The sequence below is a fragment of the Cebidichthys violaceus genome, unplaced genomic scaffold, assembly GCF_023349555.1.
Source record: "Cebidichthys violaceus isolate CVI_PGR_0920_01 unplaced genomic scaffold, fCebVio1.0.p SCAF_27, whole genome shotgun sequence".
NCBI lineage: Eukaryota > Metazoa > Chordata > Actinopteri > Perciformes > Stichaeidae > Cebidichthys > Cebidichthys violaceus.
The window spans coordinates 1,550,675-1,573,438 of NW_027176450.1; the positions used below are offsets into that span (position 1 = coordinate 1,550,675).

At 40.8% G+C, this 22,764-nt stretch overlaps 3 protein-coding genes across 5 annotated transcripts in view; 2 read left to right on the forward strand and 1 right to left on the reverse strand.

The window, feature by feature from the left end:
- The window catches only part of LOC137880156 (beta-galactosidase-1-like protein 2), a 7,320-nt gene extending 3,147 nt beyond the window's left edge, over positions 1–4,173 (reverse strand). The window contains exons 1-10 of the mRNA XM_068721328.1: positions 4,067–4,173; positions 3,352–3,537; positions 3,209–3,277; positions 2,677–2,772; positions 2,196–2,304; positions 2,010–2,102; positions 1,797–1,878; positions 1,545–1,609; positions 1,329–1,413; positions 190–327 (exon numbers count right to left, since the gene is read on the reverse strand). Coding sequence (XP_068577429.1) covers positions 190–327; positions 1,329–1,413; positions 1,545–1,609; positions 1,797–1,878; positions 2,010–2,102; positions 2,196–2,304; positions 2,677–2,772; positions 3,209–3,277; positions 3,352–3,537; positions 4,067–4,158 — 1,015 coding nt within the window. The 5' untranslated portion in view covers positions 4,159–4,173. The remainder of the gene's footprint in view (positions 1–189; positions 328–1,328; positions 1,414–1,544; positions 1,610–1,796; positions 1,879–2,009; positions 2,103–2,195; positions 2,305–2,676; positions 2,773–3,208; positions 3,278–3,351; positions 3,538–4,066) is intronic.
- A 685-nt stretch (positions 4,174–4,858) lies between these two features.
- ei24 (EI24 autophagy associated transmembrane protein) lies at positions 4,859–13,644 on the forward strand. Of its 3 annotated transcripts, none has more exons than XM_068721230.1 (11): positions 4,859–4,958; positions 6,090–6,285; positions 7,668–7,813; positions 8,415–8,475; positions 8,674–8,740; positions 8,811–8,935; positions 9,793–9,912; positions 10,443–10,554; positions 10,644–10,755; positions 12,005–12,079; positions 12,176–13,644. In XM_068721230.1, the coding sequence occupies exons 2-11, from the start codon at positions 6,244–6,246 to the stop codon at positions 12,336–12,338; spliced, it is 1,023 nt and encodes a 340-aa protein (XP_068577331.1). In that variant the 5' UTR covers positions 4,859–4,958; positions 6,090–6,243; the 3' UTR covers positions 12,339–13,644. The 3 variants fall into 3 exon arrangements, with proteins under 3 accessions (XP_068577331.1, XP_068577332.1, XP_068577330.1); XM_068721231.1 differs by having other exon boundaries at positions 6,111–6,285; XM_068721229.1 differs by having other exon boundaries at positions 6,149–6,285.
- Positions 13,645–14,202: 558 nt separating this feature from the next.
- Positions 14,203–22,187, forward strand: stt3a (STT3 oligosaccharyltransferase complex catalytic subunit A). Its single transcript, XM_068721276.1, has 18 exons — positions 14,203–14,264; positions 15,003–15,123; positions 15,210–15,270; positions 15,385–15,506; positions 15,714–15,859; positions 16,623–16,713; positions 16,801–16,907; positions 16,992–17,156; positions 18,140–18,320; positions 18,456–18,611; positions 18,717–18,808; positions 18,902–19,057; positions 20,213–20,401; positions 20,561–20,677; positions 20,752–20,854; positions 21,131–21,319; positions 21,422–21,537; positions 21,806–22,187. Exons 2-18 carry the CDS (start codon positions 15,036–15,038, stop codon positions 21,842–21,844), a joined length of 2,118 nt encoding a protein of 705 aa, XP_068577377.1. The 5' UTR covers positions 14,203–14,264; positions 15,003–15,035; the 3' UTR covers positions 21,845–22,187.
- Positions 22,188–22,764: the final 577 nt, after the last annotated feature.

Here is a 22,764-nt window from a genome sequence, read left to right on the forward strand (position 1 = left end):
GCATCACAGTGTGACATAGATTAACTATCATCTGCTGCCACCTGCTGGGTCTTAAGATCAATGCTGTTCTGTAGACAGCAAGGAGCATATTCTCCAGCTCTGAAATGGCAGTGCTTCTTCATTATCATGAAAAAAGAACAATTTGCATCAATGACACCGCTAGTTTGTTTGTGCCACAGAGGAACCAACCGTAGCTGGGGACTAGTGCTTTGTAGGAAGGATCAGCGCGTGCTCCGCTCATAAAGCCAAAACTGGAGCCTCCGTGGAACATGTAGAGGTTGACAGACATGCCCCGCCTCAGAATCTCTCTCACGGTGGACACCATATCTGACAAAAAGTTCAACACGTTTACACAAATTTACTCCATAAAGGTTCCTACAACAGGGAAGTCATAATATAGTCTTTAAATCAAGTCACTGACATCTTTTTGTCTCTGCTGAGCTCTTATTCAGAGGCTGCAATAAATCAAAAGTAGGTCCCGGCTGTCACGTTTTGTATTTGCATCGGTGGTACGTAGCTGGCGTTCCTTATGCAAAAAGCAAAGTGGTGTAAAATAAATATAATGCAAACTAGGGCGTGAGCTACAAAGCATTTGTTTACAAAGTGACTTGACGTTAATATTGCTGGTGTGTAAAACAAAAAATATTATTTATGAAGGGAGTCAGTGGCTTTGATAAAACAGAGAGTCACTCGTCGGTTTATGGGTGTGAGAAACCAAAGTTAGCATTTAAACTGAAAACCGCCTTACGTTAAGTGGTTCTGATTTTATGCAGAATTGGGTTTTACTGTTACATGTTTTTTGAAGCTAAGACCAGTATGTCTAAAATAAATCTGCAGATTTAAAAGTGTTGTCAGTCAAAGAGCCACAAACAGCATTTGGACCTAGACGAACTCCACTAACCCCATTAATATAAAATAGTTTTTGATCCAGAATAAATGTGAAATGTGCTTGGCCACCTACACAACAGTAAGAAATATTGGGACACACACGCGACCACCTTTATATTAAGAAGCAGCACTGAACAATTTGTGACAGAATGAAACATACCAAAATAAATAACATTTCATTGCAGGTTTTCAGGCATTTTTTTTAAATAACTGTGATGGGGGACCTTCCACAGATCTAATACATGTATCCCAATATATATATTTTTAAATGTGTTAACTCATTAAGACCTTTATTATAAAGTTTATTGTTGATGGTGAGAAAACAGGAAATGAAGGAAAATAAAAAGGGGGAAGTCGTGCAACAAAGGCACCACAGCTAGACTAATTAACAATAAGAGGTTAGCACCGACAGAAAGGTGACGAGGAGAAACCTTCCTTACCCTCTGGGGGTAGCACATGGTGGAGGTCGCCCCACACATCATACCAGCCGGTCCAGTAGTCCATCACCATGGTGGGGCCGTTGGGCTGAAACAGACAGCGCAGAAAAGGGCCACACCATCAGCTCACACAGCTCACTGTCCAGTGTTTCATTACCTGTCTACATGACGTCGTTCAGTGCCAGATGGTGAAACGGTTTGGAGAGGTAAGATACACACCTGGATAGCGTTCAGATCCTGGATGTCCCTCTGATTCAGCTTCTGCAGCTTCACTGATCTGATGGCTACAAGATGGAGGATCACAAGGTAAGCTGTACAAGTGTGTGTGTGTGTGTGTGTGTGTGTGTGTGTGTGTGTGTGTGTGTGTGTGTGTGTGTGTGTGTGTTGTGTGTGTGTGTGTGTGTGTGTGTGTGTGTGTGTTGTGTGTGTGTGTGTGTATTTCTGTGTGTGTACACTAATAAAAGACTGTACCTCCGTCCACACCCCCAGACTTTAATGTGTTGTGGTAATCTGATGTGAGCAGAAGCTCGCTGATCCCTTTGGACTGTAAGGCCTTTGAAAATAAAACAGAACGGGAGATATGAACGTCATCCAATTGATCTATTCTATCAATCTCTTTTTATACATATGTGTTTTCATTTCAGTTTAAGATGGCATTTTAATCAAACAAGCCTATTACGTCACCTCTTTAATGAAAAGCATGTAGCTTTCATCCATTGCAAAGGATCCATAGTCGTTTTCAACCTGCACTGCAATGATGGGACCTCCTTTCTTGAACTAAAAAACATAAACAAACATATATTTCAAGTGAAGTGAAGCGACCTGGAGCCACAACAGACTTGTTTTCAGCTTTGGTGACAAAAAAGCGACCTGCAGTGGAACCACTTTTGGTATAAGTTTGTCAAAAAAAGTATTGACGGCCTGAGTAAAGCCTGGGTGAGTCGTCCTCAGCCTCATGCTGCCATCACGGAGGAGCCAGCTGCAACGAGACAGAAAAAAACAAGATATCACAGAGCTGCGAGTACAACAGAGGCAGTACTGGACACAGATGCACACACTGGGTGAGTCTTCCCTTATGGCAACATGTGACCTTTTTTTAACCCTGATTGCACTCAACAAAACGTGGCACTTAGTGGCTCAGATCAAGTTGCTTTTGTGCTGTTGAGTTAAAGTCACTTACAAATGTAATTTCATTTATTCAGGGACAAAATAGTGAGAGCTAGTTAAACAAAGAATTGGACAGGCTTTGGGGTTTAAATCAGCTTCCTACTTCAATACAAACACATAAAACTGGGTTTCCGCAATAATGTTAACATTTTTACTCCAATAATTATAAGAATACTAGCACTACCTTGGCAGTCCTCCCAGGTCCAGCTCAGAGGAAATGTAGGGCCCTGGACGCAAAATCACCCACAATCCCAATTCAGCAGCAAGGTTGATATAAGCTCTGAAACCCAGACGGAGGAGACAATGAAAAAGCATTTTTTTTCTATCACAAAGCTTACACAAAGTTTAGACCCCCAAGCGAGACCCTGTATCTCGTTGTTTCAGGCGTGTGATACGTGCTTGGCAACAACGGCGGCAGGCCGTCACACTCCCTCCTCACTTATCACCGACTGTGTCGTTAATTGCTTGATAAGCTGCTGTTGTTGGGGAGATGCTGCTGTTGTCAGGTGGGACCTCTCTGCCTCATGCTTCTCCCTAGAGCACCGGGGCTTAGATAATGAGAGGGAGAGGAGAGTATTCCCCAACACACCCTTTGAGCAGGTAATATTGTAGAACAGTTAGCGAGGTGGTGCAAGGTGTTTTCATTGTTATTGTGGATGTGTGTCGGTTACGTGTTTGGTTTAGTGCCACAAACAATCATGAGTACCACTCCTTACACTAAATCCAGCTGTGTGTGGAAGTTGAAAACCGCTCTCTCTGGCTGGTGCAGACTCCACGGCACGTACCTGCAAGGATGCAGGATGTTAACATTCAAGTGAATCTTGGGAGACAAAACACATCCACGGTAGTTTTCCCATACGTTGTGAGGGTGTTGAAGCCACAGGCCTTCATCTTCATCAGGCGGTCCCTCCAGTAGGCCCTGGGCACACGGAAGTAGTGGACGGATCCCCCGAAGACGCGGAAGGGCTCTCCCTCCAGGGTGAACTGGGACGAGTTGGCACTCAGGCCCACCTTCCTGTTCATCCTCCGTCCCCCCACCGACATGCTTGGAAGAGGAGTTCAATTGTGTCACACTCACATAACATAGCACACAGGCTATTGTGCCTGAATAGACCACATGACATGCTCGATGGGAATTTGCAGGCGTCTTTTCGCAAACACAGCAGGAACATACTTGAGTTTAGAGGCAAGATGCACTTCAACAGATTTAGTTTAGTACTCCATATTAACCTTTTAAAATGTTACATATACTTTTTCACTCTATGTTTTTCTAAAGCATCCCTTATGCTATAGTTAAGAGTCTACATTTTCCCCCAGAGAAACACATTCTAAGAACAATAGTGATACTGCATTATGAGTACAGTACACTTCATAGTATATTTACCTAATATCATCACACCATTTTAATATACCAATATAACAATGTATATGACATAGTGTCTGTGCACTCAGACTTGCAGCATTTATATCTTATAGTGATTCATTCAGTCACTTTCGGCCAATGAGGAACTGCATTAGTTGCAGTCTCCGAGTTGCTCTAACTGAATACATTTAACATTAACAACTTTACTTACCCGGAATATCTGTACACGATGAAGCCAACAATGCACAGGCAGATAAGTGCATATTTCCTTTTGTGAGCATTTCTTATCGTCAAGACAACCATCAGTGCATTAGCAGATCTTCTCCTGTGACACAGGCAGCAGTGGAGTTAAATTCACAGCAGCATCTGAGCACAGATTAACGCATGATGCTGGCTTGAACAGCGCACCGCCTCATGGGAGTGCCCCTTGTGCGAAGCCATGGACATCGAACACACCTCTTAATATAGCAGGCGTGTGTCTTCGGTTCGTAAAATGTATAGGTGAGGATGACGAAATAGTTCATTCAATATAATTATTTTCTTGACAGAAATATTGGTTTAAAAATACATAACTTTAAACTTAAAAGGTTTATAGGTTAGAAAATAGTGTCTATTATTTTGATTATATTGGGCCATCGAAGTATGAACCTATTTGAAAACATTTTGTATCGACTATCAACATATCTTGAGTTTACAATAGTGGGTGTTTAACATCAGAAATGGCAACTAGATTTATGGTGGTGCATAAGAAATGCAGTATCACCTAAGGCTTGATTATATATTATATTATCAACTGAATGCATATACATATATATAAAATAATACACACATGGGGCGTACACAAACATTTCCAATCATTGTCGCAATACGCTAGTTCCCTGTTCGTTACTGTTAAGAGGAAAATGACACGTTCTATTCATCTCACTTCATCCTCCAATAACGAAGACTACAATTCCCATGTTCCTTAGAAGTCGGAGCTTGCGCAATATGTTTTGCACGGCCCTGGCTGCTGGTAGTGTCTGTGTGGTCGTTGTTGTTGTCACGTTAAGGGGGCAAAAGAAAGACTTAACGAAGTTAACATATCCCCGGGCCTGTTGCATGAGGTAAGGACGATACTGCGGTGAACCGTGTTCTCTGTCTGACTTTACACGCGTGCTGAGGTGTTGTCCTGACGAAAAACACCACAGTTAAATTAGTTGTTGAGCGTTAACAGTTAGGTTAGCTAGCAACACAGACAGACAAGCTAGCAGAGCACTAAACAAACCAACGAAAGTCAAACGATTGTGAGACCGGAGACATCATGCTAACCAGACTAGCTACACAACGAGTGTCTTCACATGTAAAAGTGTAATGACTTTTTTGACAAGAACGAGCCGTCTAACGTTGACTGTTCGCTACCACCTATCTTGAGCTAACGTTAACCCCCTGAGCTTGCTAACGGGCTAACTTACACAAATAGTAACGTTATTGTGAAGAGAATCGGGCTGAATTAACGTTTTCACTGTCACCTTGTTATACAACGTGTATAATCGACCGAGACCCAGTCCGTTTGAGAATAAAAGAGGTGGCGTTGTTGTTTTATAACGTTACCAAGCAGACACATTCATGGGTGTGTTAAACAAGCAAAGGACAAAAGCAGCATTTATTAAGCAAATATTAGTTATGAATCCCTGAATTCAGTTAGGATAGTCAATAACATCAGATCCTGTTCGACCCCCCTCTCTCTTTGTATAACACATTATTCATGAAGTTGGAAACTAGTTTGTTTTCTGTTTTTCCTTGTTTTTCCTTGAGTGATCTACATTAAACTGCACTTAAAGGACGCCAACAATTGTTCGTGGCATCATAGTATAGTGTCCAAGACAAAGAAAATACATATTCAAGTTTAAGGTTATTAAAGCAAGTGTCACGACCAGAAGATTTTTTGTAGTTATTCTTTGAAGTAAAATAATAACTATGTATTACTAGAAGCTTTGATTTTCATGTATGCATGATTAACTACCACAATGCCAAGATCGCTACGCTAAAAGGACGAGTGATTATTTTGCATGATTGAGCTGAATTCTACTAATGTTATTGATTAAGGCTGACATGGGAAATTAAGTGAACAAAATCGCCCTTATATTATAATGCAAGCAAAATATATGTGCCTCAAGCAACTGTATCTCCCAGCATACCACAGTGAGTCTTGTGCTGGTTAGATCTGCATTTTAAAGGTTATTGTTCATTTCTAGAAAGTGTTCTCCACCCACTAGCTCCTGCCCTTTATTCCCTTGGTTCTGGGTTGTGGCAGGTTACTGGGCGAGCCCCTCCCTGCCATGAGCGCTGACCACCAGGTCGCCAGCCCCCCCTCCTTCTGCAGTTGATGGATCTGCAGCTGGTCCAGAGATGACAGACAGCGTCAGGGCCTTCCTCCGCAATGTTGCGACGGTCAGCACACACACACACACACACACACACACACACACACACACACACACACACACACACACACACACACACACGGTGTACTCGCACATGAGCTATGACACAAGGCTCAAGGGTGTAGTTCATTGACAGTGAAACAGATCCATGAATTCAAAATTCAGTGTTATGTTGAAATAGCACAGACATACACTCAATGACCACTTTATTAGGTACACCTATATCGATAGGTGTTTATTATATTTTGCAACAGAATGTTACAGATGCCTTTGAATATAATTCAGGACAGCACAACACCACCTATATGACCTCAGTAATAAACATCACATTTCATGTCATATAAATGTTGTATTGTCCACAGAGATTATCTACAAAAACTCAACCATAACATTCTCTGACTGATGTGTGTGTGGTGTATGAAGTTCAAATGGGGACGGTAGAACTTAATTTTCTATTTATTACCTTGAACTTGAATGTGTGTGCTGGCTGTACTCCAAAAGAGTCCAAAGATAATGTTTGTCTTCCAGATGTCTCTTTTGTTATCCCATTTATGTGTCCTTCTGCTACCTGCATATAGCACAATAGACTTGTAGAGCCATCATATGTAGTGTTCAATATTAAATAAATAAAGAAGATGTAATTCAATAATTATCATATGAATATATTGTGAATATAAATGAATCATGAATTTGAAAAAAGGTAACTAATCAAAGTAATCCAGTTTAACATTAGCTGCTGCTGCTAAAACTGTCATTTCAACAAAGCTCACAGCTATACCCAGCTAGCTAGACAGCCTGGTCAGGTGACACCCAGCCTTGTCAAGCTAAATAAATAAGAACAGATGTTAGTTTCTGCCTCTGTTTACTAAACAGGTAGCAGTTGGTCAGCTAGTTGCTTAAGAGGCCATGGATTGGCTGAAAGGTGAGAGGGCGGTGACAACACCACTGTCATAAAAAGTGTGAAATACAGAGTGACCCTGAGAAATAGTGTTATTGGAAAAACACCATGATGAAATATAACCAGCATTTTGCCCTATTAAAGCATAAATAACGTTTCATAACAATAAAAAGAGTTGAATCTCAATAATCTCTTCAATTATATATTTTGACCTGTCATGAAATCTCCCTGATCCTATAATATTTTCAGTTATAACTAGTCATCTGCCGACAGCAGAACATATGTGTGGTTTTAATAGCACTAAGTAAGAAATTAATATAATTCTGGATCAATGCATGATATACAACATCCTCGAAACCATCAAGTTCTAAAATATCGTCAATGGGATCTGTCAATAGGAGACAATGCAAAGCTCCATCATCACAGTGGCCATTTTTACAAGTTAGAAACAATCACTGTATGTGTATTCTCTCTCGCTCTGGCTTCTCTAGGGGATCAAGGACTCCATATTGGGGATTGGAACAATCTCCAAGCTGGATGCCCGAATCCAGCAGAAAAGGGAAGAGCAGCGGAGGAGAAGGGCCAGCGGGGCCCTAGCACAGAGACGGGCACAGAGTGAGGAGCGCAAACCGGACAAGTAGGCCAAAGAAGAAGCTGCATATTCTGGTTGCACTGCTACTGATTCTCTTACTCGGCCAGAGTCAGATATGCTCATAGATATTTGTTTATGTGTCTGCGTACATCATTGCTGTTTGTGGAATTTATAGCAGCTTTTCTTAAAACGTTGGAAAGTTGTAACTCTTCCTGACATGATAATCTCAGGAGAACTTCCTGTGTGCCGTTCCCACTAGCTCCACCAGTTAAGTGGCTATATTTACCTTGAGACAAGAGGTTTTTCTGGCATTCCTCGCTAAAGAGCAGCAGTTTACACGGCTTGAAAGTAAGCGCTGAACTCAGGTCAACGTGGCTCCTTGCATGTGTAAACAAGAAGGGGTTGGAATTTGCTCCGTATGCTCATGTCCCTGTCAATAATGAAAATGACTTTATGATTGTGTAAATACAACATGTTGTTCAATTGAAGTTGATCAAAATCCACTGTTCCAAATACCATCAGTCTGCAAACGGAGGCGTGTTTACAGCATCCGTTAAGGGAGAAAAGTAAAGTTTAAGTGAAACCAAACTACACATATGATATTCAACAGTGATGCACATTGACGTTATTTTATTTTCTCTTTCAGTGACCCCAAAGTAGCCAGCAGGATTTTTCAGTGCTGTGCCTGGAATGGAGGAGTGTTCTGGGTGAGATACTGAACTTACTGTTACAGTACATCCTTGTCTCACACACTACTGAAAACTTTACAACGTGCAACATGTTGTCCCCAACTTATCTTTTAGCTTCTGTAAACTTAGAAGTAAAGTCCCTCTTGTAAATGTCAGCTAAAGACTCTGCTACATTCTTAAAATGTCAACCCTGTTGTGTGTCATTTCTCTCTCCAGCTCAGTCTGTTTCTCTTCTACCGGGTGTTTATCCCACTGCTGCAGACTCTCACAGCAAAAATTATCGGTATGTATGGCTGCTAGTGAATCTGGCTCGTGGTAGGAACCAGTCAGTCAACAAGCTGTTTTTGCTCCAGGTGACCCCTCCCTCCATGGCAGTGTGTGGTCCTGGTTAGAGTTCATCCTGACCTCCGTCTTCAGCGCTCTCTGGGTTCTCCCTCTGTTCGTCCTCAGCAAGATAGTCAACGCCATCTGGTTCCAGGTCAGGCCCTGCTGTAATGGTGTGATGTCAGAGCAATCTATGCATAGATCCTATCACATAGTCTGACATGCCATATTCACTAAGTTGCATCCTCTTCAAGGGTCTTAAATGACGTTTGTGATATGCTGTTATTGTCACTGGATTGTGACTTTTTGGAATAGAGTAGAAGCCAAGTGGAAGTCCTCCTTCCAAGGTGCATGAGTCAAAGAGTCAAAACTCAACTACAATTGTTGCTGGGGTTTTGACCTCTCTGTGGTTGCAGTAAAATACAGCTTACTTCACAAATGGGCCGTATTATCACAATTGCTGGGATTCATAAAACCAGCTCTGCCTTTCCCATACTTTGTGAGCAAGTCCATTCTTCCTGTGATATGTCCAAACTGATCCTCTATCAACAAAAAAACAGAAATATCCTGTAGCTATAGATCTAGATTTTCAGAGATGAGAGAAGTCACACCATTAAACTGGAGCCCTGTGACTTACAATAAAAACCTTTCAGCTGCTGGAAATGTGATGAAAACAAGGTATGAGGCAATGAGGCATCACTGGAGGTTATTCTTTATATGACACATCTGCAGGCACACAACACAGAAGTCTTTGAATTGGCCTGAAACTCCAGCTAACGCAGGTTGATGGAAAACATAAGTTAATGTACTAAATGGAACATATGTGAGACGATCACTACTGATATAATTTCATTACATTTGTTTATAGTAACCTTCTAGCTCCTGTCATGATATATTGTCATCACAAAGCTTCACATCTTCAACATCTTAATATTTGTAATTTTAATAAGGTTTTTTTCATTTGCTTTGTTGACACAGGTGTAGATATCAGGCTGTTGTTCTCTGTTGCAGGATATAGCCGACTTAGCATTTGAAGTGTCTGGATGTAAAGCGCAGCCGTTCCCCAGCGTCAGTAAGATCATCGCAGACATGCTCTTCAACCTTCTTCTCCAGGCACTCTTCCTCATTCAGGTACATGTTATGTAGACTGATACTTTGGTTTGTCTTCCTTTAAAAATAACGTCCCTGTCTGTGCTTCTCTGTTTGTCAGCGCTATAAAATCACACTGTAGTGCATTTACCCAGAACCTCTGCATCTGATGCTCTCCAGTCGTCTCACAGAGTGTTTGAGTTGAAACAGATGGAGTAAAGCTGTTGTCACTTTAGGCTCAGATTCACCAAATTTTTGCTCAGTGCGCAATTGTTATCGCTTTTTCTGACCGACAAAGTCATGCCGTTCATGAGTTCTCCAGCATGTCAGGCAAACGATTCCATAACAGACTCTCAATTCAGAGTTTTCTGGTGTTGTTGTTGTTGTTGTTGTTGTTGTTGTTGTTTTATTCTGAAATCAACTAGACTTTTTTTTGCACCACAACTGGTCTTGATTCCTTTCTAACAAATATTACAACAATCTAAATCTCTACTCTGTAAGCTAAAGCATGAACATGCACATTTCTCTCCTCCTGGTGAATGTCAGTGTTGTGTGTTCTCGTGGTCCTCTAGGGCATGATTGTTAGCCTCTTCCCCATCGATGCCATTGGACAGATGGTTAGCCTCCTCCACATGTCGCTGCTCTACTCCCTGTACTGCTTTGAGTATCGCTGGTTCAACCACGGTGAGATACTCGCAGTCCATTCTACACCTAGATCATCTCCATTGAATGGAGAGCTCAAACTAAACTGAGACTGTTAATGTTTGTTTAAGGCATTGAGATGCACCAACGGCTGTCCAATATCGAGAGGAACTGGCCCTATTACTTTGGCTTTGGGTTGCCCATGGCTCTGCTGACCGCCCTGCCCTCCTCATACATCATCAGGTAAGACTCAGTGGAGGCCTGACTGCTTTCCCCTCAGTTTGTTCCTTCTGACAAGATCAATTTTATATTTTGATACCTTGGAAAGAATCTTTTGGAACAATTTATAAAACAGGTGATTCCTACTCTAGAATATATTCTACAAGTTTCTTAAAAAAAAAAAAATACAGTCCAAAGCTAATTTCTTTTTGAAAAAACACAAGATGAAATAGAATGAGACTGTATAAAACACAATATAAACTCTCTACCTTTCCTAAGTGTATTTCTGTTTCTAAATGTATCAGTACTGTCAACCTAATTATTTGAATTACTGAAAGGATCCTGTTCATTTCATTTGATCTTAACTTATTATTTTTTCTTTTTGTCCAATGGTTTTGTTGTTTTTTTTAAATCTTTTTTTGTGAGGTTGTCATGTCATCATAGTGTTGGATTTGTTATGTGTTTTGCCTTTATTACATTGTAAAAAGAAATAAAGAAAATAACCCAAATGTTTATTGATTTTGAAGATAAGCACTAGGTGCAGCCTTGCTTTTTTACATTTTTTAAATTAAAGCGTGATTGTCTATGTTGGGTCCATTCTCCAGCTCTCCTACAGATGTTTTTTTTTAACACATCATCATCATAGAAACAGTTCTCAGGTTACTTTATGATCTACTGTACTTTTTTTAACTCTTGAAAACTCCAAAATATGTTTAACATAATTCATCAAGATGTGACCATGAATATTTCGACAGACCTTGAAATTACATTTTTTGTGTATTTCTTTTTTGTTTAAATTCATATGCAGTTTTTATGTCTCCCTTCTGTCACAAGACAAATAGTGAGGGAGAGGACATTTTCCTAATTTGGAACTTCATTCTTGACCATTGGAAACAGAATATATAACAAAATAATCTCAGCTCAAATATTTACAAAACGTCAATTTATGACTTCCGATCCATGGGATTCTTAAAAAACTAAAGGATTTTAAAAGCAATGTAAATGCAAGTATGCAAACATCTCGAGAATCACTAACATCATCGACGGTCAGGATCCTCTCTCCAGTCTAAAATGTTTTTCAAATGTCAATCATGAAATAGAATAAAATAATGATTGTTGTTATAGGGTTTGGGTAACACAGGTAAAGATGTAGATGTTTTACAAAATACCACATAACACGGAGGAATCATTAAAAGAGCAGGAGTATGGACCTCATGTTATCCTTTCCTGTGTTTACCGTATGCAATGTTTATATTCTTTATTCTCTCCCTAGTGGCTGCTTGTTCTCCATCCTCTTCCCTCTATTCATCATCAGCGCTAATGAGGCCAAGACGCCATCAAAGCTGTAGTGAGTGGGAAATAAATAACAATTTTCCATTAAAAAAAATAATTTCTTGTAATGCATGAGCCACTGACCACATTTGTGTTTTTCCCACTCGTTCAGCCACTTCCAGCTACGTCTCTTCTCCCTGGTCGTTCTGATCAGCAACAAGCTTTTCCACAAGACGGTGCACCTGCAGTCCTCCCTGACGTCGTCCACCTCCTCAGAGAGGCTGTCATCCCCCCACACCTCACCGACCCGCCAGAGACCTCTCCCCACCCAATGATGGATCCACTTGAAGGAGATAGGAAAAGCCCCGTGTGTGAAAGCAGTGTGAAAAAGTGATTCTTCCAGGTGTATTTTCTTAATTGAAGATGATATGTGGTGTAGGACAAAGGGTTTACATGTTTGTTTTTTATCTAATCTCTATCCCTTTGGTTATTCGTTTGCAGAGCCCACCAGACACATTTTCAGTGTGACACAAAAAATTGACTGCCCCGTGCCTCACACTCAAAACACATTATAGACTCCGCTCTTTTGAATTTTCTGTCATTGCTTTTTTTTTTTTTTTTTTGTATAATGTGCCATTTGAGTGACTCTCCTTTACTAAATTACAGCACAAGAAATCTTGTAGTTTTAATATGTTTAAACAAACGTGTGAGGAAAGGATTTTTTTAACTGAAGGGGCTTGTTTGTATTCAGAAGCAAAGCACAGTCTTGTTGTACCCACAGTACATGTGTGCGTCATGTTGCAAGTCACGTTCCTTCCTCGCAGGTTGAATGTTTTGTTGCACGTGTTTTTATGTCAAATGATGGTGTCCTTGCTGTTCCAGAAGTAACCTTGTATAGTTTAAAAAAAAAAAAAAAAGGGAGGCTTTGTATCTTGTAAGAGTTTTGTTTTTAGTGGAATATACAAACCAGTTCAGGAGCTGCTATAAGAAAGGATTGGTGACCTTAGTCATGGAAACCAAATAACAAAGTCACTCTTGTCGTGTGTTGTCTGAAGGTTAACTTGGTGTCTCATCCCAATTTGTATCTCTACCGTCCGATGAGATGTGCATGTTGCAAATCACGAGGTGACGCCAGCAAAGGAAAAGCTGCCAGAGCGTTTCAGTCAGTGTGAGTCGAGTAGGTGATAGGAGAGATGACACTGCCAAACTGTTGCTTCTATGTTCTGTTTATTTCACTTCAATCACTACAATGCTACGCTCTGTAATAATGGAAGGATAGTTAATGTCTTTTTATCTTAACAAATGGGTGATCAGCCTTGACCCGCTTGCTCTAGTTTCCCCCCTAGAGAGCTGTAGCAAATATAATTGGTCCCTGTGGATCATCGGGCTGTTCGATTTCTGTGCTGTACATAATATTAATACACCCCGAATGTTCAACCAGAAGTTCACCACCACGCAGCCACTCAGTCACCGAGCTTTCTCTCACTCATCAGAGCTCATGGCCATGGGGAGGGGCCATGATTTTTGAAAACGATGTGCAATTATTGTAAGAAGAGCATAGTGTTTGTGCAGACTGATGTATGTGAGTGAGGTTTTGTAAAAGTAATACGTCTAATTTCAATAAAATTGGTCAGTATTCAATATTTGTATCACTGTTTTGGACTTTTGATACCATGGTGAGGAGTAGACAGGACATTCAAACTCAACAGTGAAAAGATGAGGTGGAAGGTGGGACAGTTATTGTTGGTTTGAGAACTCACAAAGTTAGTGGTCACACTGAAAAGATATTAAAACACAAACATAAAGTATTGTATTATAAATCTGCATTATTGATAAAAATGTAAAGGAAAGCCATCTGATCTGAACCCAAGGAGAAACTGACAGCTTCCAGATTATAAACGAATCATTTTAAACTATCAAACCAATTGTTGATGGTGTGTTACCGTACAGTTGTTAACAATTGATATGTACTATTTTAGGCTTTGGTTGCGCCGCTGATTTATTATTTTAGCAGTATCTTGAGAGTTTGTCACCACTAGGGGACGACATGTTTGCTCTACTCACTAAGGACACGTCACTACAGGACAGCGGCAAGGTAGGAAACCAAATTTGAATGACAGCCAAAGAACCAATCAGATTCAAGTGAGATTACTGTTGAGTGCCGCTCAACCAATAAACGCGCAGTATAGCGTTGTGGGGGCGGGGTTAGTACATAGTGTAGGTTGTGTGTGAATAGTGTATGAGTAACAGGAACGGAGCGGGTGAGTCTTGCTGAACATTAAACGTTAAATCGTGAAACTCATTTAAGTGCAACATTTTTTATTTTAGGCTGTTGTCCTGCTGCCATATGTTAAGGTGCCGCTGATACCATCCAAATAATCTAGAGAAGAGGTGCGGAGCTAGGCTATTCATTATACAGCAGCTAGCAGGTTAGCCTCGCTAGCTACTCAAACACTTAAAACAGGATGGAAGCAGCGTCAACATTAGCTGGCCTGATACTGAGTAAATATAAGATGCTGTCTTGGCTATAACAATGCTTCCATTTATTGTAAACGTGCACATAATGCATGTTAATAGGTAACGTAGTGAAACAATATTGTCTGCTGTTCATTTCGTTGCTCTGTGATGTTGGAACGGTTGCCAGTACTAAAAAAAAAATTAAAAAAAAACTAACTCTCAAAGTTAGCATTAAATAGAGCTCTGTTGAGCTTGATAGTTTGTGTTTTAGCTTTGCAAAAGTGTACAAAATCTGAAGAAGACGGGCAGAAATCCCTGCAAGTTTCCCAGTGTGGGTGCTTCCTGGTTCCTGACGCCACATCGTAGTGCGTGGCCTTATCTGGTTGGGCTGGAGATGGAAGTTGACTCACTACAGTTGTTACGACTTTGATTTTATGAGCAACGTATATCTGGCTTGCTTAACGCATGCCATTTAAAATATGTTGTCATTTACTTATATTAGGCAATGTTGGGTCTTACAGTGCTTGTCTTCCTCCCGTTAGGTAGTACGGTGAGCTATCCCTAACCTCGCCAAAATGACCAAGCTGGGCTTCCTCCGTTTGTCCTATGAGAAGCAGGACACGCTGCTGAAGCTGCTCATCCTGTCTATGGCTGCTATCCTCTGTGAGTCCTCCACTTCACACAAGAAGCATTCTCTCGCTAATACTAAAAACAAGTACATTGATCCATGTGCTTTTCTTTCTCTTCAGCATTCTCCACCAGACTCTTTTCCGTCTTGAGGTTTGAAAGTGTCATCCATGAGTTTGATCCGTAAGTTCTACTTCTGTCATGGTTATTTCCAAGGATTGGTACTAGTTTTTACCTCCTTATTTTTTATTTTATTTTTAAAGTAATATCTCACCTACGCCGTCATCTCACCTCCAGGTACTTTAACTACCGTACCACCCGCTTCCTGACAGAAGAAGGATTTTATAAGTTTCACAACTGGTTTGACGACAGGGCATGGTATCCTCTGGGGAGGATCATTGGCGGTACCATTTATCCAGGTAGGAATCGGAAAGAATAAAAATGAAATAGCACAATATAATGTGAATGATGAATGTGAGCATTTTAACTTTATTCTGGGTTGTTTGATGCCAAAAGCAGAGCAGTACAAGTGTTATTTAAGTTTCAGAAGAGAGATTCATGTCTGCTTTTCTTTGGCACGAGTGCAAAGCTTACTTGGACACCTCTTGTCTCTTCTCTCTCACCAGGGCTGATGATCACCTCTGCCCTCTTGTACCACGTCCTACATTTTTTCCACATCACCATTGACATCCGTAATGTCTGTGTCTTCCTGGCTCCCTTGTTCTCCTCCTTCACCGCCATAGTCACCTACCACTTCACCAAGGAGTTGAAGGTAGAAAACGCATGATAAGATACACCACGATCAATTTTATTAAAGTTATGAATTCTTAATAAAATACAAACCTATGTTTCTTTAAATGGGAATTCCAGAGATTTACCTTTACACTTGTATTAAATCAAGGGACTCCTAAGAGTCAGATATCATGACTCTTAGGAAGACGATTTCTATAATGCATCTCAATAGTGTCCTTGTTAGGTTCTCTTTGCCTGTTAAATGCCCACATCTTTTAAACTCCACAACGCCACATGATAACACCGTTTTTTTGTTAAATATTTGGTCTCTTAAGCTAAAAATTTTTAAATAATGACATCATCAGGGTTATTTTCTCCGACAAAAGAATGTTACTTTCAAAACTGCAGAAGACATTGTACAACTGATTTCACGGGCTACTGCCTAGTATTTATTGTGATTGTAAATAAACTTATGTTGTAGAGTGCAGTGCTCCTTTAGAATCATATTAGTATGTACAAATAATATGACCGTGGGTTAACCCCAATTGCTCCCGTAGCTGCGTCTACGGTGTGTAGATAGATACTGAATTGTAAGTCGCTTTGGATAAAAGCGTCTGCTAAATGACTGTAATGTAATAATGTAATGTAAAAAATAATACTTTATTTATATTGCTCTTTTCTTCAAAATGTTTCAATGTGCTTTACAGAAGAAAAAAACCAGCAGAATAAAACAAAGACAAAAATACAAAACCAGTTCATTATGCTTTTACTGATGTAAGGATGTACACCTGTTGTCTCTGTAGGATGCCGGTGCTGGACTCCTGGCTGCCGCCATGATTGCAGTGGTGCCTGGTTATATCTCCCGTTCTGTTGCTGGCTCCTATGATAATGAAGGTTTGCACGTGATGAGCATAACACATTATGTAAATACAACATGACAAAAAGGTAGTTAATGAAATCCCTCTGTGCTGTCCTACTCAGGTATTGCCATCTTCTGCATGCTGTTGACCTATTACATGTGGATCAAGGCTGTCAAAACGGGGTCGGTGTACTGGTCGTCCGTGTGCGCACTGGCCTACTTCTACATGGTGAGGGGAACTACAAATGCAGGTGTTTTATTGAATTGATTCAGAGTTTACAGAGGTCCTGATACGGTTTTTGTGTGTATCTAGGTCTCCTCCTGGGGTGGCTACGTGTTCCTGATCAACCTCATCCCCCTCCATGTCCTGGTTCTGATGCTCACAGGCCGATTCTCTCACCGAATCTACGTGGCTTACTGCACAGTCTACTGCCTGGGCACCATCCTGTCCATGCAGATCTCTTTTGTTGGTTTCCAGGTATGGTGAAAACGTACTGTCTTATACGAGTTACTCTGATACTTAGCAAAACCTCAGCAATACAAAAGTCATTGGGCCTCATTGACCAATATGTGCATTGAAATGTTTCTACTTTGCGCACAAAATAAGCGAGCACGCAAAATTGCCGTCGGATTCATGACACGTGTGCACTGGTCAGTTTTGTTGTTAGCCATTCTAAATTTACAAGCGTGTTCCCACTATTTGCGATCAGCATACTGCCACCTCCCCTTTCTCTCTGTAAGGAAATGGAAATATGTCTGCCGAGAGGTTTGTCATAAGAGAGAAACATGGACCCTAAAGCAAAAAAGCAGAAGAATTAGACGGTTGAACATTGGCTACATATGCGTAATATCATGGCACTAGAAATTGGTGGTAGTAGCCAATCATTATAGGCAGAGTCAATGAAAACCAAAACTGTTACATTTCAATGTGGACATAATTGTATATTACAATGTAAGCTAAGACTAAGGCACTCAGTTTAATATAGTTGGATATTTTTATTATGACAATAAGGGATTAAGAAAGGGCATCAATTCTATAGTTATTTAATACATATGGCCAATTTTGGGGGGAGTTTATTTGGTAGGGACAGTGCACATTAATAAAACATTCCTGTAAATGTGCCAGAGTTAGCCAACTTATTTACCCTTTACAAAGCATGCAGAAACAATAAAAGAGACAATATTAATAAAATAGTGAGTGAGTGAGTGAGTGAGTGAGTGAGTGAGTGAGTGAGTGAGAGAGTGAGAGTATTTTCTAAGACAGCCGGGCTGTCGTCATTTCTGCATACACATGCACTGAGGAAGTTCTACTCGCAGAGTACGAATAACTTATAAGCACGGTTCAGGCACAGATTTGTGGTTACGCACTGTTTGTGAATGAGGTCATGTGTTTGAAGAGGTTTCACTCTGTTCTGTGGCACACAGTTCACCCCCGTCTGTCTCTCCTCTCTCGTAAAACAGCCGGTGCAGTCGTCGGAGCACATGGCAGCCTTCGGTGTGTTTGGCTTGTGCCAGATTCACGCCTTTGTGGACTACCTGCGCAGCAAACTCAATGCCCAGCAGTTTGAGGTGCTGTTCAAGAGCGTCATCTCCCTGGTGGGCTTCGTCCTGCTGTCTGTGGGCACTGTTCTCATGCTGACCGGTAAGAGGGTTGAAAAGGTGCACTAGTAGATACGTTAGCAAAACCTTTCCTTCACTCCTTCTCTTTTCCTCTTGTGAGAAACTGATCATAAGTTGTTTTTGCTTTGGACTGACCAAAAGTATATCTCTCCCTCAGGTAAGATCTCTCCGTGGACGGGTCGCTTCTACTCTCTGCTGGATCCCTCCTATGCCAAGAACAACATTCCCATCATCGCCTCCGTCTCTGAGCACCAGCCCACAACCTGGTCCTCATACTACTTTGATCTCCAGCTGCTGGTCTTCATGTTCCCAGGCAGGCGCCCACTCAGCAGTAACACGGGGGTTTCATGCAAATGAAGCACACAGCTACGTGTTGTAGTTGAGCTTTGACTGACCGTTGCCTTCCCTTTCCTCACAGTTGGTCTGTATTACTGTTTCAACAACCTGTCGGACGCCAGGATCTTCATCATCATGTATGGAGTCACCAGCATGTACTTCTCAGCTGTCATGGTACATCCTGTAGAGAGAAAGAGAGACACACACACACTTCAAAGGACTCTTAATAACAAAGTAAATGGAAAATACTGCCTGTTGCCTTCTCAGGTGCGTCTGATGTTGGTTCTGGCTCCAGTCATGTGCATCCTGTCGGGGATCGGCGTGTCCCAGGTGCTAACCACATACATGAAGAATTTGGACGTCAGCCGGCCGGATAAGAAGAGCAAGAAGCAGCAGGATGCCACCTACCCCATCAAAAATGAGGTAGGAGGCCTGAGGGACGTGTCATAGCTATTAGAGGGCAGTCACCTGCAGCCTGTTGATATTTTGTAGACTGTGCACACGTTTGGACACGAAACATCATTCAATTCAAACTGGTTGAACGGCATCATTGTGATCCAGCACCAGCAGGATGCATGACGATAATCCCAGTATTGAGATATCACTATTTATATGTAGTTCCAGATCTATTCCCATTTGAAATGTAAATAACCAAAAAACACTGTGCTAAGGAAGCAAGTCAGGAGTTAGAGTTGATACTTAACAAAAAAATAGATGTTGTACAAAGCTACATGTTGCCTTGTTGGTATTAGAATAGGGTTGCAAAGACCATGAATATATTTGAGTTCCTTCTTCTGTTCTTTTTGTACTTTTTTTAAATTTATTTTTTACCTAAGTACAGTTTGAGGTATTTGCACTTAACTCCAGTATTTCCATTGTATGCTACTTTATACTTCTACTCCAATACATTTTTCAGATTAGATTACAGCATAAAAAACATAATACATATAATTATAAAAAAACACAATGCAATTGTAAAGATTAAACCAGTGGTCCCCAGCCTTCTTTTTTACCCCATTACTTTTTTTTTTAATTGTGTGGTTTAGTGATTTCAAAAAAGTGCATAAAGTATTTGAACACGTTCTATCCCCTTGATTATGTCACAACCCCTCAGCCTTCTCCTGTGGCCCTTTGGAGGGGACTGGACTACTGGGTCATGGACCACTGGACTACCTAACTGTTAAAAGTAGCTCCACCTCAACCAGCTACAACGTTAAGATATATATATATATATATATATATATATATATATATATATATATATATATATATATATGAATGAATGAATGAATGAATGAATTATAAGTCACAGGAGATATTTTTCTGCACATTTTGTTTACTTGGGTATAATTTTAAATACAGGACTTTTACTTGTAATCCAGTGGGGGTTTTTTTTAAATGTTGAAAGTCTCTCTTGGTCACATGTGTTCTCGCTTACTTATAAAATGCAGTTAAACTCTTAAGAGAAGCATCCCACACACCATCTTTTATTTCAGTAGTCAGAATAAAAGCATGTCCATGGTCCCACGGACAGAAAGGTAAAACCTGATGTCAACCTGTGCTGTGTTTTCCTACCAGGTTGCCAGTGGGATGATTCTGGTCATGGCCTTCTTCCTCATTACATACACCTTCCACTCTACCTGGGTGACCAGCGAAGCCTACTCCTCCCCCTCAATTGTCCTGTCGGCCCGTGGAGGTGACGGCAGCCGCATCATCTTCGATGACTTCAGAGAGGCCTACTACTGGCTCCGCCACAACACCCCTGAGGTCAGTCATACCCAAAGAAATTAAAATAAGTAAAGATATTGAGTTCTTCACTAGGGTTTTGAATAGTCTGAGTTGGAGATGGATTATGAGTTATGCGCCATCATCTCCATTAGATTTAAGAACCTCCTCAACGATTTGAGTGCATCTTTGTGTTTCCAGGATGCCAAAGTCATGTCATGGTGGGATTATGGCTACCAGATAACTGCCATGGCAAATCGAACCATTCTAGTGGACAACAACACATGGAACAACACGCACATCTCCAGAGTTGGACAGGTGATCTGGTTAACCTTCAGCAGGATCATGTTTTATGGAGTGCTGCTGAGCTAACTGGGCTGTTTGTTCTGTAGGCCATGGCGTCCACAGAGGAGAGGGCCTATGAGATTATGAGGGAGCTGGATGTCAGTTATGTCCTGGTCATCTTCGGAGGACTGACGGGCTATTCTTCAGATGGTACGTCCCCATTATCAGTAGCTCAGAGCCGGTACAGTACTTGCAACACTGTGTCGACATAAACACATTCTCAGTATAGATAGAAGTTTGACGGAGATGGCTTTAATAGTCTTAAGCTATGCTATGAATGTTGCCATGTATTTTGAGCTTTTGGAGTTGTTTTTCAGTGATTTGCATAAAGTATGATATTTGCAGATAAAGCGGGGGGGAAAAAATAGGGCCTAATATTGTTATTAGCACTGCTTGTTCTCTAATTCATCCATCTGCTCGCCTCAGACATCAACAAGTTTCTGTGGATGGTCCGTATCGGCGGGAGCACGGACACGGGCAAACACATCAAGGAGCACGACTACTACACTCCCACCGGAGAGTTCAGAGTGGACCGCGAGGGCTCGCCCGTCCTGCTCAACTGCCTCATGTACAAGATGTGCTACTACCGCTTCGGCCAGGTCTACACAGAGGCCAGTGAGTAACTCTACAACTCTAGTGTGATAATACTTTGTCAATAATATGAAACTGCAACCTTTTGTACTGTAATTCTGATGATCTTACTGATCTTCTCTCCAGAGCGACCACCTGGTTATGACAGAGTGAGGAACGCTGAGATCGGGAACAAAGACTTCGAACTGGATGTGTTGGAGGAGGCCTACACAACAGAGCACTGGCTTGTTAGGATATACAAGGTAAAAATGACCGACTCGTCATTATAAATCGGCCTGTAAGGACTGTTGGGAACCCAAATTGGTTTTGCTGGTCAAGATCAGATCTTCTGAAACAGTTTCTTTGGGGCAATGTAGGGAATCCTAAAACTAATCAACTATTTGGATTATGAATTGTTTTCATCAATATTAAGCAATAAAATGGTGCCATGTGAGAGTTTGCCACTTTTCTTGGTCTTACAATGTAGTGAATTGAAAACTGGATTTAAATTTTTTTCGTTCTTTATTTCAGGTCAAAGATCTGGATAATCGGGGTCTTTCAAGGACATAAAACCTTCAGACGTGGGTGAAAACACCCTTTTAGCGCACAGCACTGAACACCTTCCCCTGTGGTCTGCAGATGAGTGACAAAAGAGTACTTTTTATACTTTTGTTTTGGGGGAAGAAAATTGCATCAAAGATTATTTTTTGGGGGGGGGGGTTTGTGAATTCTTTTCTTTTTTTTTTTTCTTTTGTTATAATGAAACGCCTCATCTGAGATCAGAGGGAGCTGGTGTCAAAATGTCCAGGCTGATGTCAGGAAGCATAATTCGCCATGAAGCGGTCAAAAGAAAGTTCATTAAGAGTGCTTTGGGTTTTTACAATGTGGTCTATTAAAGTGGGATTAAACATGATGCTGTCTTTTTTTTTTCATTTAACACCTGCACAGAAAACATTGATACAATTCATTTGAGAACTTTATGAGTTTAACTAGTCAGAGCAGTTCATGGCCCAATCTCCACACTTTAGGGTTTAGTTCTGTCCCACTGTCAAATCGAGGGTCTGAGGGCTCTCGCAGACATTTTGAGCCCTTTTATGAACCCTTTCCTTAAGTCAGCATTAGATGCAGACACAATTCATTGCAATGGGGAGCTGAACACGGGGGAACCAGTGGAAGCGTAATGGAGACGTAAATATTAAATGTACGCAAACATTAAGGAATAAAGAAAAAAATAATTAAATCAGAACATTTATTAAACATTTTAGTCATTGAAGCAGTTTTGACAATTAGTAAAATCTGAAATTCTCATTTTATGAGGAGACCCTGGAAAATGTTCAAATTAGGAAGTATTGCATATAGTCAGGTCCATAAGTATTTGGACAGTGACAATTTTTCTAATTTATACAACCCCAATGGATTTGAAACTAATCAGTCAATATGTGGTTGAAGTGTAGACTTTCAGCTTTAATTCAATGTCTAAAACAAGAATC